Source organism: Crinia signifera, chromosome 6 (genome assembly GCF_055691185.1).
Source record: "Crinia signifera chromosome 6, ASM5569118v1, whole genome shotgun sequence".
Lineage (NCBI taxonomy): Eukaryota > Metazoa > Chordata > Amphibia > Anura > Myobatrachidae > Crinia > Crinia signifera.
Genome location: NC_139222.1, coordinates 253281079 through 253299839, shown reverse-complemented (window position 1 = coordinate 253299839; position 18761 = coordinate 253281079). Strand labels below are relative to the sequence as shown.

Below are 18761 nucleotides of genomic sequence, written 5' to 3'. Positions count from 1 at the left end.
TGAGCCAAATGGATGTGATGTGGTTTCAGGAGCTACATGTAATCTCCTGAGCCAAGTGGATGTAATGTGGTATCAGGAGCTATTTGTAACCTCCTGAGCCAAGTGGATGTGATGTGGTATCAGGAGCTATATGTAACCTCCTGAGCTAAGTGGCTATGACGTGGTATCAGGAGCTATATGTAACCTCCTGAGCCAAGTGGCTATGACGTGGTATCAGGAGCTATATGTAACCTCCTGAGCCAAGTGGATGTGACGTGGTATCAGGAGCTATATGTAACCTCCTGAGCCAAGTGGATATGATGTGGTATCAGGAGCTATATGTAACCTCCTGAGCCAAGTGAATATGACATGGTATCAGGAGCCATATGTAACCTCTTGAGCCAAGTGGATGTGATGTGGTATCAGGAGCTTTATGTAACCTCCTGAGCAAAGTGGATGTGATGTGGTATCAGGAGCTATATGTAACCTCCAGAGCCAAATGGATATCACGTGGTATCAGGAGCTATATGTAACCTCCTGAGCCAAATGGATGTGATGTGGTTTCAGGAGCTACATGTAATCTCCTGAGCCAAGTGGATGTAATGTGGTATCAGGAGCTATATGTAACCTCCTGAGCCAAGTGGATGTGATGTGGTATCAGGAGCTATATGTAACCTCCTGAGCCAAGTGGCTATGACGTGGTATCAGGATCTATATGTAATCTCCTGAGCCAAAATGTATATGATGTGGTATCAGGAGCTATATGTAACCTCCTGAGCCAAGTGGATGTGATGTGGTATCAGGAGCTATATGTAACCTCCTGAGCCAAATGGATATCACGTGGTATCAGGAGCTATATGTAACCTCCTGAGCCAAATGGATGTGATGTGGTTTCAGGAGCTACATGTAATCTCCTGAGCCAAGTGGATGTAATGTGGTATCAGGAGCTATTTGTAACCTCCTGAGCCAAGTGGATGTGATGTGGTATCAGGAGCTATATGTAACCTCCTGAACCATGTGGCTATGACGTGGTATCAGGAGCTATATGTAACCTCCTGAGCCAAGTGGCTATGACGTGGTATCAGGAGCTATATGTAACCTCCTGAGCCAAGTGGATGTGACGTGGTATCAGGAGCTATATGTAACCTCCTGAGCCAAGTGGATATGATGTGGTATCAGCAGCTATATGTAACCTCTTGAGCCAAGTGAATATGACATGGTATCAGGAGCTATATGTAACCTCTTGAGCCAAGTGGATGTGATGTGGTATCAGGAGCTATCTGTAACCTCCTGAGCCAAGTGGATGTGATGTGGTATCAGGAGCTATATGTAACCTCCTGAGCCAAGTGGCTATGATGTGGTATCAGGAGCTATATGTAACCTCCTGAGCCAAGTGGATGTGATGTGGTATCAGGAGCTATATGTAACCTCCTGAGCCAAGTGGCTATGATGTGGTATCAGGAGCTATATGTAACCTCCTGAGCCAAGTGGCTATGACGTGGTATCAGGAACTATGGAGGTTATTCTGGTTGCTTCGGTCCCCCCAATGTTTTTCTTCTGCACATGTTTATGCGCATTTCTGCGCATGTGCATACATTGTGTGAGAGTGGATAGACAGAGAGGGTGTGATACCTACCAGAAAGATGACCATGCTAAACCCATGGACACGATTGGAACGTCATTCAATCATCAAAAATTTCCCTGATCCCAGCAAAGATCTGGCAAAGTGTCAGAAATTTGTAAGGGAGCGAGGAAATTCAGATGAGCCCACCAATAAGGATTGGCGGTACATGTTGAGAGCTTGCCTCCCTTCACATATAGATGTCCAGAAGTTCATTCGAGACAGTGGTGTGGAGGGCGATAAGATCTTAACTGAACAGGGCAACCAGGAAAATATACGCCTAATAAATATACAATTGGGTGTATATTTCCCAGGGACAGTTGAAAATACCTTAGGGTTCACCATCACACAGAAAGATGGTGAGTCCACCAGCGGATATTTCAACCGTGCTTTACAGATGTTGCCAAAACACTCTGGTATCCCCGGCCACGGGGACAACATACATCTTAAGGGAGGGATTGTCTCTGTGCTGATACAAGGTCTTAGAAAAAATCTGAGAACCAACCTAGAAACCATTCACCCCAACTGCAGACAGATGTCAATACACACTTTAAAGAAATCTGCTGTTGATCTGGACAAACGATTTATGACAGAAAGACAAAACCAAATAGTATGTTTCAAATGTGGAAACAATGGACACATAGCCAGACATTGCAGGGTAAATAACCATAGAAAACATAACACATATGTAAGTAACTGAGAGACACAATGGGAGAAGACAGGTAGGTCTCAACACATAGCCATAGCCCCACCTAGTAGCCAACGCCGCCCTAAGCATGACACATATATGCAAACAGGGAGTAGGACACACATACACCCCACATCCAGGTAACATAAGACAATATCTGAGGGAGGAGCCTCAGATATGGGTAAGTGGAATAGTTTAAATATAAAGTTTTTTTGTACCTAACCCGTTAACAACATTCCCTCCTGGTCTAGGTTGTGTCAAGCAATTAGTAGCAGCAATTGGGGTAACAGGAAAAATACAACATTACCCACTGACGAAACCAGCAGATGTTATAAGCGGGCCTCTGACATACCAAACACTCTTTTCTGTTGGCTGCAGCGGCCCGACTAACCTCCTGGGTAGAGATTTACTATGTAAAATGGGATGTGTCATCTATTGCACCCCTGATGGGGTATTTCTGGACACTCCTAGAAATCTTACACAAGAAGTGCAAGATATGCTGGACAGTCCTCAGAGGCTAATGTTGTATTCCACTGTTATAGAGTCAAATCCATCTAAGGTAGCTAAAAACTACAGCACAAATACCGAGTTCCCTTTGAACTAAAGATGGGAAGGACACAGGATCAATGGCAACCATAGCTTCAATAGAAACCCTGTTAAAAACAGAAAGTATAGCGCCCCAAAGTACAGCCTCACCATTCGAAACCTGAGGTTGAGCTGGGAAAATACCCAGTGAAATAACAAGGTTCCCAAAAAGAGAACTTTTAGCTAAATACCCCTAGACACAGCCCATAGTCACAACCACACTGGGAAACAGAAAGAAAGGGAGGGCTTACGAATCAGAAACAGGAGTTGACAAGGGTAAGAACCAAATAGTTGAGAGCCAATTCCCCCATAGTGCTAAATCCTGGCGTCATCAAAATAAAAGAAAAAATGTTTCTGTTGAAAATAAATGTACACATTACTGTCATTAATATTTTCTACCCTTTTTTGAGTTTTTCTCTCTCTCTTTTTCCATTTTTTTCTCCTTCCCCTACCCTTCTGTTCCAGAAACCCACAAATCATAGATAAATAGTTCGAAGAATCTGTCGCACTCCCAGCAGAGAAATACCATTATGAATATGCGGTACCCTGCAAAGCGAGTAGTCACAATAGAGATATTTTTCAGTAAATCTTGAACAAAGTCTCAATAACTTTAAGCATTACTCCTAATGTTACCCAGGGCAACCACAGCCACCATCTTGTGAAAAGCAGTCCAAGTAATACACAAAGCATTTCCCTTCTACAAAGAATGAAAAGGGTTGTAAAACGCATTTACATATAAATAGGTGCAATCACAATACCCATGTCTTCACAGACAGATGTGGACAATAAAGAAGGAGAAACAGGCCTGATTACAGCTTTTTGCCATGGGTAAAACTGACACAAGAGACCATGTGATGTAGAATATTAGACCTGCTGAGGGGGCGACAGATATAGTGACGTAAGAAACCTGGTGATGCCAGCCTGACCAATGTCGTACTGCAGTGTGCAATTAAACCCTATTACTTAAGCACATTCATACTTGTCTACACAGTGTAGTCGCCATAGCACTACTGGTAAACAAAACTGAGAATGTGGTGTTGGGGTGTGTTTTAACTGTTTATGCTCCTCATATAGTCTAGACACTCCTAAAATTCTGCCTAAACATGTGAAAAATATTCATCAGCAAAATTCACTAAATGGGAACTTGCATTGATGTTACCAGTAAAATGGGTAATATTGTAAACCCAGCAACACTCTTACCAGGTGTGCCCACTAAGGCACAAAGGGTGGAGTGGTGCTGAGGTTGCTGGAATAGTGGAATTTAGTGGGAGCCGAGATGAATATGATTGCATGACATGTTTGAATCAGACCTTTTGCAGCATGCCCCCAAAGGGTGGTAACAACCCATTGGAAGAGGTAATTCATTTTTTTTCGTTCTTTCCACAACACCGAGAGGGAAAATTGTACACTGGCTATACCGTAATAGATGGAAAAGGCATAGTAGAGGCTGAACCCATTGGACGTCTCACTCAGCAACAACAGTCTCATTAATAGTACTGCGAACTGAGAGAAAAACAGCCAATATTCATGCCGACTCCAAGTATGTTTGTTGGGGTAATACAAAAGATCTTAGGCCCTATGGCGCATCAGATGTTTTGTTTCAGTAGCTGGCACTCCAGTGGCGCAAGCGTTGTAAGTTTAAAAGATTCTCGACAGTCACACAGCTGCCGGACAGAGTGGCTGTTATCAAGTGTAAAAACCACATCTTCAATGAGGATTCAGTGTCACTTGATGATGAACATGCTGGCAAGGCAGCTGGGTGAGCCATGCGCTCTGCGGATAATGTTTGTGTTCCCCCTATAAATGTCAGTATATTCACATAGTAATACAAGATTTGTGTCCCCTGCAGGAGAAGCAGTCTGGAAGCCGAAGGGATGTGGACAGGAATAGAAAGATGGACAAGGTAAACCAGTGACTCTAAGAACATGCCAAACTGTCAGGACAGAGATAGCCCATGGCCTGACTTGTCTTGACAGGGAAGGTATGTGGAAAAAATTAGTCCAAAATTACTGGTGTGCCCACAGACAGGTAAGACGACAGAATCATGCCTTACTTGTCTGGGGGAAACAAACTGCAACGGCTGTTCCCACAGAGCCATCTCCACATCCCTCCTCCAGCAGGATCCTCTGCAGGTAATACAAAATTGGCTTTGTACAGTCCACTCTAGAAGCATTTAAGTTATTTATTTATTTTTATATATATATATATATATATGTTGACGTTTGTGTGTATAGATATGGCAGCCCAGAAACACCCTTGAGTATGCAAATATATATAAAAGGTTTAAGTCATGTGTTAACCTTCAGGGACTGATGGTACACCCCATAATCTCTTTTTGTAGTAGTAAAATCACTCTCAGAACTCCACCTCATTGGTCCCCATCGAAACATTGCTTGGCGGGCAGCCACAGGTTATGGTAATCCCACAAGGAGATCCTAGACCACAAATGCAAGTGATGTATCCACACCTGGAAAACTGCAGCAAAAGGACTTTGTTGACACCTGTTGTGAACTGTCATAACCATGAACCAGGAGATGTTGTTGTTGTTTCCCCTGCTTTGCCATATACAGGTTGCTTGATAGACCTTTGGAAAGGACCACCCCAGATCTTGTTGACCAGCACTACCTCAATAACAAAGTCGCAGAGAGAGATTCGGGTACGTTCGTCCTACTGCCGAAAGAACTGAAAACCGGAAGGTCCCTACACTCGAGGGCGAAAGAAAGAAATCGCTAAAAGGCACCATTTCGGGAGGACTGGAGAGCAGCTAAGGTCAAGCAACCTGTACAAGCTACAAAAAGGGACTGTGACACACCCCACTGGTAACAGGTTGAAAGGATCACTGACAAAATTTTTCCTTTCTCAGTTTTCTCTATTGTTGTGGGTCCTATTCTTGTCTCCCCCCCCACTATCCGTTCTTATCCTCAAAAGCAAGGATACCGCCGCCGCCCTGCTGCCAGGCATTGGACGGACGATACAGAGTTCTGAGAGTGTGTTACCAGTCCCAGCTTAGGTTAAGGTAGAATCTATAAACTTGACACCTTACCCAGGATCGGATGTTTTAATACCATCATACTTAAAAGCATACCAAAAAGAGAGACAACAAAGAGTTCAAGGGTCTGTTGTCACAAACAATACCTACCAAAGGATGCCATATTTGTGAACGTGTATATGTTGTAACCACCCCTGTTTTTATTTTTATCCCTAAATTGTACATTATCCTTCGTGACCCTGAGTAGATTGTTCGATAAATGCGGCCCATCGTTTATCCATGATCCTGGATCGGCCGAGAGCAGATGGTTTACTCCCCTTATATGTTTATTTCATGGATCCCAATTTCTTTGTTAGGATTATGAATTTCTGTATTGTCGTGTGAAATGTTTTTGTATTGTAACAGTTTTATATTTACTGTTAAAGGGTGGACTGTGGAAGTCTAGGTACACACACGCCATTTTTGTGATAGTATGGCCGCCATTTTGGTTCGCAGAGTTGCGCAAATAAAGTTCCATACCCGAGTATGTGTGACAATGTGGACCAGAAGAGTAGACATACTATCACACATAAATTCATAATAACACACTTACACGAAAGGAAATATAGTTAAAAGGTTTAGAACGCCACACATAGCTTAGTTAGCCCTGCACACAGCTGTCTGTATCGTGTTTAGTACCGTTCCGCTCAGCTCATCATGCAAAGTATTCCGGTCATTGCGAATATTTCGCAATGTACACTGTCCGATAGTTATGGACTAAATCCATATTCCAGAGACAGTTTCTGTTGTAAGTAGTTAACAAAGGAAACTAGCTCAAACCGGTTCTTATCCTTGCTGACGCCGAAACCACCAAACAAAGGACTCTTAAAGTTCACTCCCCTGCACCTGGTCAGACCAGGTACAGCGTCTAACCTCCAATTGCAGTGGACCGGACATATGATCTCTGGCCAATGAGAATGGCCTTTGACCTCCCCCTTCTGACCCTATAAGATAGGCGACACAGAGCAGCCAGGGTCTTTTCGGCACAACTACTTTCCCTGGACCTTCCTACCGGACTATCGCTCATTCCTGAACGATAGTGAGCTCTGACCGGACTGCTTTTCACATACTAGATGACCACGGTAAACGGTTGCATTTATCACGGTATTTATCCTTGTAGTTATTGTTGGCTCATTGTGTCTTGTATTTGTATTCTTTCCCCTTAGCAGAGAGTGTTTAGTATTCATTGTTATTGTATTGTATCACTTGTTATACCTGTTTATTCTTAATTCTGTAACCCCCTTTTGTCCATTAGGGACTTTAATACAATCTCTTTATGGAGTTCTAACCTCCTTATTTCTATTCCGTGGTCGTGTCTAGTTATTCGCATAATAGCGATAAGGTACATTAAGGACTCTGTCCTTACATTGCGGACTCTGTCCTTTAAGGTATATTCTCACAATTGGAGACAAGTCCTGCGAAAGGATCTCTTATTAAGGTATCGGTTCTTGGTGTATAACATACAATAGACTGTACGCTGCGCTGCGCTACGTTTTGTTCGCACGCAGTTAGGTATAAAGGGTAAGCAGGTTACGGACACATTACGTAACCTGCGCTTTCCACTTATTGTATCTCTGGTCATAGTTTAATCACCATTAACAATGGATTGCTGGGTGCTCGCACACAACAATGCGAGAGGGGGGCGTGGGGTGGCGGGTTGGGTGGTTCGCCCATGGGAATTCCTAGTGTTTCATGTGCATTCCCACCAGGCATTCTCATGGTAATTGCCAGGTGATACGGGTGCTGAATGATTTGGTGCTCCCACCAAAGGCTGCAAATGTATGTTTATGCAGAACATCCATTCCCAGCTGTGCGGGGGATCACAGCATGCGAGGGGGGCGGGACGGCACTGCTGGCGGCATTGCAGCTACATGCAACGCTGCGAAAATTGCAGCGTTGCGTGTAGACTAGAATAAGGTCCTATATGTAACATCTTGTGCCAAATGGATATGATGTGGTATCAGGTACCGTATGTAACCTCCTGAGCTAAGTGGATATGACGTTGTATCAAGAACTATATGTAAACTCTTGAGTCAAGTGGATATGACGTGGAATCAGGAACTACAAGTAACCTCATGAACTAAGTGGATATGACAAAGTATCAGGAACTATATGTACCCTCCTGAACGAAGTGGATATGACGTGGTATCAGGCACTATGGGGGTGATTTTAGTTGGCTCGTTAAGCAGCAAAAATGTTCTGCTTAGTGAGCCTTCTAACGCCGCCTGATGGGCGTGCAAATGCCCACCCCCGCTGCACTCTGAACATCCCAATGAAAATTGGTTAGTCTATCACAAAATGTATTACTAATAGGTATTAAAAGGTATATTGCACCAGCAACATATAAAAACTGTAATTTAAAATTATATCAGTTGACCACTGAAATGTACATAAGTCCTCACCAACCATATATCTTTAGTGTCTTGGAGAGTTTCAGATACGAGAGTCCATATGGAGAAATATAATCCTTTGATAAAGCTACCTGGTGTAGTGAAACGCGTAAGGTGGCCACAGCCTTACCCACCATACCAAGTGTCTTTGGACTGTAAACCCGGTGACTTATATCTGGACATTTTGCTACAACTTCCCAAACTTGGATACAACATTTCCACCAAACTACTATATCAGGAGGTCGAGGATACCATTGTGTTTCAACAACATTACAGAAGGAGTTGGTTATTTGTGCCATCCTGGGCCACTCCTGCTACTACCTGCATCAAAGTGGTTCTCCCTCCAGATCCTTGTCTGGGATTACATTTCTCCATATGGACTCTCGAATCTGAGACTCTCCAAGACACTAAAGATATATGGTTGGTGAGGACTTATGTACATTTCAAAGGTCAGCTGATCTAATTTTAAATTACAGTTTTTATATGTTGCTGGTGCAATATACATTTTAATACCTATTAGTAATAAATTTTGTGATAGACTAACCAATTTTCATTGATATTTTTCACCTATAGCGCTGCTCTTTTTTTTTTTTTTTCTATTGTTCTACTATACAGGACTGACTATCCTGCTTTAGAGCGGCAGCTGTGTAAGGACAACCCCTGTCAGGCGCCCCTGGTCCAAACTCACAAGTGAGCCTTGGTCCTAACACACTTCGCTCTGAACATCCCCACTGCTTTGCGAATGGATGTTTTGCATAAACATCCATTCACAAGGTAGCGTACGGCGGCAAAATCATTCGATCGGCGCCGACCATCGAATTAATTTTCCCCAACTCGCAAATCCTTTCAGTCTGAGTTGACTTAGACTTGTGGAGTCCGGCGTTCTGTAACGTCAGCCAGGCAGGGTGTGGGTACGTCCAGGAGATATTGGGCATTCCCACTCGAATATGCAGGACAGAAACACTGGTCCCCATAAGAACACGCTGGGGACCGAAGGAACCAGAATCAGGCCCTCTATGTGAGACTTTATGAGCCAAGTGGAGATGACGTGGTATCAGGAGTATATGTGACCTCCTGAGCCAAGTGGATAGGACATAGTATCAGGAGTATATGTAACCTCCTGAGCCAAGTGGACATAACGTGGTATCAGGAGTATATGTGACCTCCTGAGCCAAGTGGACATGACGTGGTATCAGGAGCTATATGTAACCTCCTGAGCCAAGTGGACATGACATGGTATCAGGAGTATATGTAACCTCCTGAGCCAAGTGGACATGACGTGGTATCAGGAGTATATGTAACCTCCTAAACCAAGTGGACATAACGTGTTATCAGGAGTATATGTAGCCTCCTGAGCCAAGTGGACATGACGTGGTAACAGGAGTATATGTAACCTCCTGAGCCAAGTGGACATGACGTGGTATCAGGAGTATATGTAACCTCCTAAGCCAAGTGGATATGACGTAGTATCAGGAGTATATGTAACCTCCTGAGCCAAGTGGACATGACGTGGTATCAGGAGTATATGTAACCTCCTGAGCCAAGTGGACATGACGTGGTATCAGGAGCTATATGTAACCTCCTGAGCCAAGTGGACATGACGTGGTAACAGGAGTATATGTAACCTCCTGAGCCAAGTGGACATGACGTGGTATCAGGAGTATATGTAACCTCCTGAGCCAAGTGGACATGACATGGTATCAGGAGTATATGTAACCTCCTGAGCCAAGTGGACATGACGTGGTATCAGGAGCTATATGTAACCTCCTGAGCCAAGTGGACATGACGTATTATCAGGAGTATATGTAACCTCCTGAGCCAAGTGGATATGACGTATTATCAGGAGTATATGTAACCTCCTGAGCCAAGTGGACATGACGTATTATCAGGAGTATATGTAACCTCCTGAGCCAAGTGGATATGACGTAGTATCAGGAGTATATGTAACCTCCTGAGCCAAGTGGAGATGACGTAGTATCAGGAGTATATGTAACCTCCTGAGCCAAGTGGACATGACGTGGTATCAGGAGTATATGTAACCTCCTGAGCCAAGTGGACATGACGTGGTAACAGGAGTATATGTAACCTCCTGAGCCAAGTGGACATATAGTGGTATCAGGAGTATATGTAACCTCCTGAGCCAAGTGGACATGACGTGGTATCAGGAGTATATGTAACCTCCTGAGCCAAGAGGACATGACGTAGTATCAGGAGTATATGTAACCTCCTGAGCCAAGTGGACATGACATGGTATCAGGAGTATATGTAACCTCCTGAGCCAAGTGGACATGACGTAGTATGCGTCTTGGCTGATTATCTGGCTTGGATGCTTATTCAGTTACTATAGTAGTGGTGAGCCCACTGCTCACTACCTGCTAGGTGTGAGCAGAAATAAGTGAAGGTAGTGCTACTATAATTGGCATTTACACGGTACTCCATGTCACCAGCTGTTGAAATATTGCTATAGCAGGGGGACAAAGAGTGTTGGGTCCCCCTGCCATAACAGCAACCACCTAAAACTGTTCAGTCCTTGGATGTACTAGAATTGGCAGTTGCACCGCACCCCGTGTCGCTTGAGGCTTTAATTTGATCTGAAGGACTAGAGATTATGGGTGGCGCCAATGGGTACCCTATACTGCTGCCTAAAGAGAATCGGGGTCACCCAACATATCCCCAGACTAAATATTTGGATATACAGTGCTGTGTAGGATAATAATGAATAGGTTGTGTCACGCCCAACCTACAAGGAAAGCATCTATGACACACCTAATGTAAAGGACATGCTTGAAACTCACTAATGCAGGTGAGCTATATAGAGTAAGGTCTGTCTCCTATATATATATACCTGCAAAGGCAACATAAAAAAATGTATCAGACCCCATTAATCACCAAAGATGAGACACATGTAAAAAAAGGAATATCCACTAATGATTCAGTGTAATATATACAGTGTAATATATATTAGAAAATAGTGGGAAAAAATGGTGTTGCCCCTATTTTCCAATAATCAGCCAAAGGGTATAACGCTAAAGCAGGGGGACGCAGAGTATGGGGTCCCACTGGCATAACGGCAACCAGTTCCAAACTGGTCAGTCCTGGGATGGAGACCTCCCCCACTCAAGTCCTGGGCTTGCCCACATTCCTTGGGCTTTTGGGTGCGGGGTTAATTGTAAATGATAAAAATAGAACCAGAAGTACAGAACCAGTATCCTGTAGTCTGCCTATTAAAATAAAGATAAGACGTACACACCCACTTGTATAACTTTATTAAATAACTCTCCCACATTCAGCCCTTGTTTTCCACTCTAAGGGGTAAATTTACTAAGGGGTAAATTAGTAGTTCTACTGAATATCCTGTCCATAGCAACCATTCAGATTGTATCTATTATCTTCTAGAAGGTGCTATATAAGTAGAATCTGAGTGCTGTGGAAAACATCCCATCTTCAATAGAACTCCCATCTTAGTATATTTGCCCCTCATTATCTAATGAAGCAGTGTTTCGGAGAGTAAACTGGCCTAATCCCTCCCCTAGTGTTCATTCTAGCCCCCACCAACTTTGAAAACCCATGCAGTTACTCTTCCCTGCCTGGGGTGTCCCTGTCTGCTGTGGTGTTTCTAGCACAGGTCTGGTTTGCATATCAGTTCTGATATACAGACCACACTGTGGGGTAGATTTATAAAGCTCAGTGAAGTGATAACGTGTCTGTTTTTTATCACCGGCCAATCAGCTTCTACCTGTCATTTTTCAAACCAAGCCTGTAACTTCACAGTTAGGAGGTGATTGGCTGGTGATAAAAATCAGACACTTTGGGGCAGATTTATAAAGCTTGGAGAAGAGATAAACTGGAGATAAAGCGGAGAAAAGGTAAAAGGAGATAAAGCACCAGCCAATCAGCTGTGTTTGAAAAAGACAGTTGGGAGCTGATTGGCTGGTGCTTTATCTCCTTTTACCTTTTCTCTGCTTTATCTCCAGTTTATCTCTTCTCCAAGCTTAATAAATCTGCCCCTTTATCACTTCATCGAGCTTAATAAATCTGCCCCTGTGTTAGAAGCACTACAGCAGACAGCGACACCCCAGGCAGGGAAGAGGAACTAGAAAAACCAAAGAAAGCAGCGCTCAAAGAAGCAATTAAAGTATTTGCATCAATTTGAATAATAAAATATAATTTAATGACACATTAAAAATACATATGTAAACACAAAAGAAATATATAAAAATATATCAATGGCCCTATTAGGAGAGATGGTATTATAATAGTCACCACTGGTAGATTGATTTGACCTGCACTGATCAAAGCTTGTGTCCAAGGAATGTTCAGAGGAAGTCCGTCTTTTGTCAAATTTATGGATCTCCTGAAGGATGCTTAGATGTTAGCCCGTTGGCAATGGATGTAATTTAGCTGGCCCGGGTATATGCATATACTTTAATAGTTTCTTTGAGCACTGCTTTCTTTGGTGTTTCTTGTTTCTACTTGTTTGGGGAATTGACCATCCCCCTTAGCGGCTGCTCTTTAAGGCGACAACACATATATAGGCGCCCCCTAAAGATTAACTTCCTATCAGGGAAGAGGAACTGCATGGGTTTTCAAAGATGGCAAGTGCTAGAATGAACACTAAGTGCCTATCAGTAAACTCCATCCTCCATTCATAATAAAAAAAAACAAAATCCAAAAACATCCCAACACTTTGCAGATGGTAAAAATAAACAGCGAAAAAAGTGGACACTGAAGGGCAGATACTGAACACAATAAAATAACTTACCTTCAGTTTTTCAGCTTCAGCTCTGACTTTCAAGAGTTCATTAATAGCATCCACAAAGCCTTGATGGTGAAAATTACACATTTTTTCAATTTCCCGGTCATGATTGCGAATCCGTGTGTCAAGTTTTTCCATGAACCTTTGGTGGGCGTTGGGTTGATCATCATAGACAGAGCTGTGGAGACACAAGATGAGTTCGGTGGTCATTGCTAATATTGTGGCCAATTACCCAACATGTGACAGTGATTCTAGCATTGGGGATTAGCACAGCTTGAATGTTCCAGTCTTAGGGGGGTATTCAATCTTGGACGCTATTTCTGACAGGGGAAATAATTCAATGCTGCCGTTTCCGACAGCATTGAAGGTGGATTCCAACAAAACTGGTCTGACTTTAAAACAAGTTGTATCGGTTTTGTCGGAAATGGCCGCAGATTGTCGAATTCACGGCCCTTTTTAAACAATCCACCTTTGTTTTCGCCAACACGCCCACTTTTCGACACTCGATAGGCGAAACATTGAATTCCGCCTGTTGAGTTATCTGTTGAGCGGAGCGAAAATGGCCTGGAATTATATATATAAATTAATACCGCTTTTCCATCTGCAAGCCGTGTCGCACCCGGGATTTTGTACCCGGCTACAACCTGGGTGCGACCCGGGTTGCAAACCCATTCACACTAAAGTCCCCACCAGGCATAATGCCGGGCGGGTGACGTCATCGGGAGGTGGGGTCGGGGTGGCGCTGGGTGATGAGAGCATCTCCCAGCGCCGGGCTTTTACACTGTAGTGAACGGCACCCGGGTCGCATCGACCCTGCTTACCCGTTTACACTACAGAGTGACCCAGTTTGAACACGTGTTTAACCATGGTCGCTACCTGGGTAGAAATGCCGGGTCTCACGAGCTGGGTTATTTCTACAGGGAGCGTTTCCACCTGCCTAAAATCCCGGGTTTTGCTCGCTCCCGTGCAAAAACCCCGGTTATTTAGGCTAGTGGAAAAGGGGTATAATTTATTAATATTTTTCAAATGTTCTTCAAGATAGATCATGAATATAAGAATCATTTGTCAATGAAAACATGATACATTTGTAATACAGAAATAATATACATTATTATCAAAGTATCAGATGGTTTAAGTAGATTTAACTAGGACTTTGCTGGCATGAAAACGATGAGCAGTGGCGTAACTAGATACATGTGGGCCCCATAGCAAAAGTTTGTAAGGGCCCCTATTTATCACCTAATGCTGAAAAATGTATACAGCATATGATACTTTGACAGGCAAAGTGGGCCCCTCTCAGCTCTGGGTCCCATAGCAGCTGCACCCCCTGCACCTATGGTAGTTACGCCCTTGACGATGAGGATTCTTTAAGGAGTCCAAAATACAATCTCATTTCATTATGGTCTAGAACAGGCATGTCCAACGTTGGCCCTCCAGATGTTTTGAAACTACACATCCCAGCATGATTTGCCACAGTTTTGTTATTAGAGAATGCTAAAACTATTGCAAAGCATGCTGGGATGTGTAGTTTCAAAACATCTGGAGGGCCAACGTTGGACATGCCTGGTCTAGAACTTCCCCAAAACCCCCATGTCTTGGTGGTGATGGAAGTGAAGTTCTACCTGTATTTGCTGTAACTCAGCATTACTGTGAACCATTGTTTAGCAACCATACACTGGTTAAAAGGAGAAATTTCAGTACAAACCTTATTAAATACCATACAGATTGGATGGATGTGCAACAGGATATCGGATTGCACTCGCAGATTTACACAGGGCAGGTCTTCACTGTCTGGGTGTAGGCTAACCCCTTGTAGTCATCTGCAGATGAGCAATCAGGTTTGAATCAGGCCCATAATTACGTCAGCATAACTAACGCCGTACAGCCAATCAAGGCTGGTCTCAGGCCTGATTGGCTGCAGGTGCATCCATGGAAATGCTTAGAGCCAATCAGGGCTGAGCGAAGTCCCCGAGACGAAGGTCACTGGGAATCCCTGATGTTCGGGAGAGGAGCCGCTCCATCGTGGGAAGGTGGTAGGGTGAGTATCTGAAGTGAGGGTGTGTGTATGTATATTCAACTTTTACTGTTGTGTCTTTTTTTCTACATTGTTTTCACAGTAGAAATACAAGAACCAGCAGGCCCACTAATGCCAAGCATGCTGGGACTTGTGGTTTGCCAAGTTTCAGCATGTGGGGGAGGCCTTCTGGGACTTGTAGTTCTTTTGAGAAAAGCAATGTATTTTTACATTTATTTATTTTTACACTTCAAGAATCCAGGGGTGGAGGGGACAGACGGGGGCTTCAGCCCTAGAAGGGTAAAGTCTGGGGGGGGGACACCTTTATTGGGGGTCCCCTTTCCCCAAAGTACCCTGTCCAGGGCTGTCCAGCTGGGAGACCTTGCATAAAAAGTGTCACCCTGCTGTGGCATGACACCGCTGGCTGTTGGAGCCCGATGCTGTTTCCAGAATATGGTGACCCCCAGTTTTTTGTCCCCGTTATTTTTCGGAACCAGAACAGGTCCAAGAGCCCGGTGCTGGTTTCTTAAATATGAGTGATCCCCATTATTTTTTTCTCCCTATTTGGGGAAGCGGGACAAGGGGGGGGGGGGAGGGGGGACACCGTTTATTTGAATTTTTTTAATTGAATAGAAATCTGCACACTCACGTTACTAAAAAATCACACATTCCAGTTATTTCAGAAACGGCAAGCGGATTCTGACAGTCAAAAAAATATCACCCTATAACATTTGCGAATTTTGGCCCCAAAAAATCGCACAATTTTACATGTATATTAATATGGTGCAATTTTTTTTTTTTTTAAATCGAACCCTATTACATCTCGCCCCCAGTGTCTGGGACTTTGTACTTTTTAATCTCCGTGCTGTTAAAGTCAGTGTTGTTTTACTGCATCTGCAAAATTAGATGCAAAATTTAAAGAAACTTACAGTACACGTCTTTTCTCAGAGCCTCTCAGCAGTATGGTGTACTGATGCTAGCTGTATGAGGACACATAACATATACACTGTAGATATACATGTAGCATAAAAAATAGGACAAGAATCCTATCCATATGCAGTGTGCGCCATCTAGTGGATGAGCCAGAGATTTCAGCTGAACACATTAGGTACACATTTATTGAACACATTTTTGGGCAATCCACAAAAACGTAGCTGCAAAAAAAAAAATACTTTGGTTATATTACGAGGTTCCACTACAATTCCCCCATTTAGGATCGCAATAGCAGCTGCCATCTGTGTCTATTGGGACTGCTATACTGGGAAATGTACCTGGCATCGAGTCCACTTTATCAAAGTTCTTCCCTGGTTCTGATCCATGCCTCCAGACGGGCAAGGACTCCGGCACCCACTCTCAGCATCTGTAGTCATCCAGAGGTGAGTCTAATCTTTTTGGGGGCTGCCATCAGATCAATTCAATTCAAAAAATAATTGAACCCCCATAAATACCACAAAGTACGTATTTAATTGCAGAATTGTTGCACCATGTTACTCTCGCCAGCCCTTTGGCAGGTGCAGTTTCTCAATCAGTGTATCAGAGGTTCAGCCTTTGCATACATAGCCGATTTCAGCAACACACCTCTGAGCATCGAATGGGAGCCTGAGCACAGGGGCTGTATGTAGGGCTTCTGGGATACAGCAGTCCTTGCTGGGATCGTATGCGATATATCGTATGCAAAAGGACCGCATATGATATATTGCATTCAATCTTGCCGCCCAGGAAGGTCCCGGGCAGTTGAAGGGGGATCGTATGTGAGTGAAAGTGCAATGATGGAGCGACCGGGGTGGCGACCGTTGTGAGAGCTGCAGAGTAGCGTTGCGTGGACACACTCTGGACAACGCAGGCATGTCCAGAATGTTTGGGAGGTCAGCAGTAGCTGCGTGACTTTACACGCAGCTACTGCAACCCAAAATGTGGCAGCTGGTACTGTGTGAGCGTTTTCCTGTGTAGCAAAGCGCTCGCACAACAGCGATGTGCCTGCAAAATTTCGTGGGCGCATAGTGGGGCAGGATGTGCCATGTGGAGTCGCCTTGCCCTTTGCTTGGCAGCCTACCACTATGGGCTGGAGTTTTGTGTATCCTCATAAAACTACATCCCAAGCTGAATCAGGCACTAAGTGCGGCTTTCAGAACCAGGTTAGATTTGTCTTTATAAAAAGCAACTCAATCTAATTCTCGATACAAAATCGCCACAAAATCTGAATTTTGGGGCAAAATTGGACCCAATTACATTTCCCCAAGCCCTGAAAACGGATTAAAAATGTCTGAATTTGTGTCGCCACTCGCTGCCGGTCACCCACATTTCAAATAAATCACAGCGACCACTGCGGCACATGTGCAGTGCACCCTAGATGAATGCACAGTGCATACTATAGCGACATTTGCACCCATTTCCGTATCATGCCCCAGTCTTGCTCTCTAATACATCTGAGCCGCCCGTTATGCTTTGTGCTACTTGGTCCTAGCAGCCACAGTAACGCGGAAGCGTGAGCGGGATATGAGTGGCAGGAGCAGGTGTGCGCCAATGGACGAGATGCAATAAAGTGCTGTATAATACGCTTTATTCATCGCTGTAGGAAGTTCTTATCCAGTCACAGTAAACAACACACTATATCGCTCATATATCTCTCAGGGACACTTTAAACAAAACATCAATAAACTGGTAATTAAGTCAACACTGGGACATGTCCCGGCTGCTGTGATCTGTAAACACGTCTCTTACCATTATCTTAGTGTTCATAGACAAGGGCGTGAGTTTACCTTGTTATCCATGAATGATTCTCTATCCATGTTATTAACGCAATAAACCCCTCATATGATTTAATTAAATGTGTAATCCAGTGATACGATTCAATAAATGTCATGCTGATGTGTTGATATTAATTATACCTAAATTGAGCGATGGGGGATTTGTCACTGCAAATTAAAGAGATCAACACCGATATTATATTTGAGAGGAAGGAGATCCCTCTGAAGATCCCTCTGAAGAGTTTAGAGTCTAAACGATGGCTATCGGGTGAGAAGGGCAACAGTGACCATGTTAGACACTATAGGGAGAGTTATGGATTATGGGATAACTACTCGCTGTAACGCTGATCCTCAGATGCCTACTCTAGAACGGCGGGTCACAGAAGAAGACCACTGCACCACTAGCCCCCTGGATGTGGACAGGTCACCATGATGACATATCAACCACATCAAGATGCTAAGCATGCTGCATTTTAACAGTTCAGTGATTCCTAGCCAACCCAAACGATGAAAACTGTACTATACTGATGGCACAAAAAAAACAACAACAGTACATAAATGTATTATTCCTTTCAGGGAAGAGTTTGAGGTCGATTCAATTAGGTGCGAGCAAGGACGGAAACCTGCAGGAGACCGGGAGTTGTCCCATCCAGGAGGGTGTCTATCATCCTTTGTCCCTGTGGAGATGGGCAGGGAGAGATTACAGCCTCCCTGTATGAAGCATGGATGGGGTAAAAATCGGATCATATAGGGAGGCTGTAATCTCTCTAGTTAAGATGGCAGCACGGATGGTGTAATGGTTAGCATTACTGCCTCACAGCACTGAGGTCATGGGTTTGATTCCCACCATGGCTCTAACTGTGCGGAGTTTATATATTCTCCCCGTGCTTGCGTGGGTTTCCTCCGGGTACCCCAGTTTCCTCCCACAATCCAAAAATATACTGGTAGGTTCA

The 18761-nt window shown here is 43.9% G+C and overlaps 1 protein-coding gene across 5 annotated transcripts in view; it reads right to left on the bottom strand.

Moving 5' to 3' along the window:
* EXOC6 (exocyst complex component 6) overlaps window positions 1-18761 on the bottom strand; it is a 277290-nt gene that overhangs the window by 198226 nt on the left and 60303 nt on the right. For all 5 annotated transcript variants that reach the window (XM_083149343.1, XM_083149345.1, XM_083149346.1 and 2 more), the window contains exon 2: window positions 13054-13225. In XM_083149343.1, coding sequence (XP_083005469.1) covers window positions 13054-13225 — 172 coding nt within the window. The remainder of the gene's footprint in view (window positions 1-13053; window positions 13226-18761) is intronic.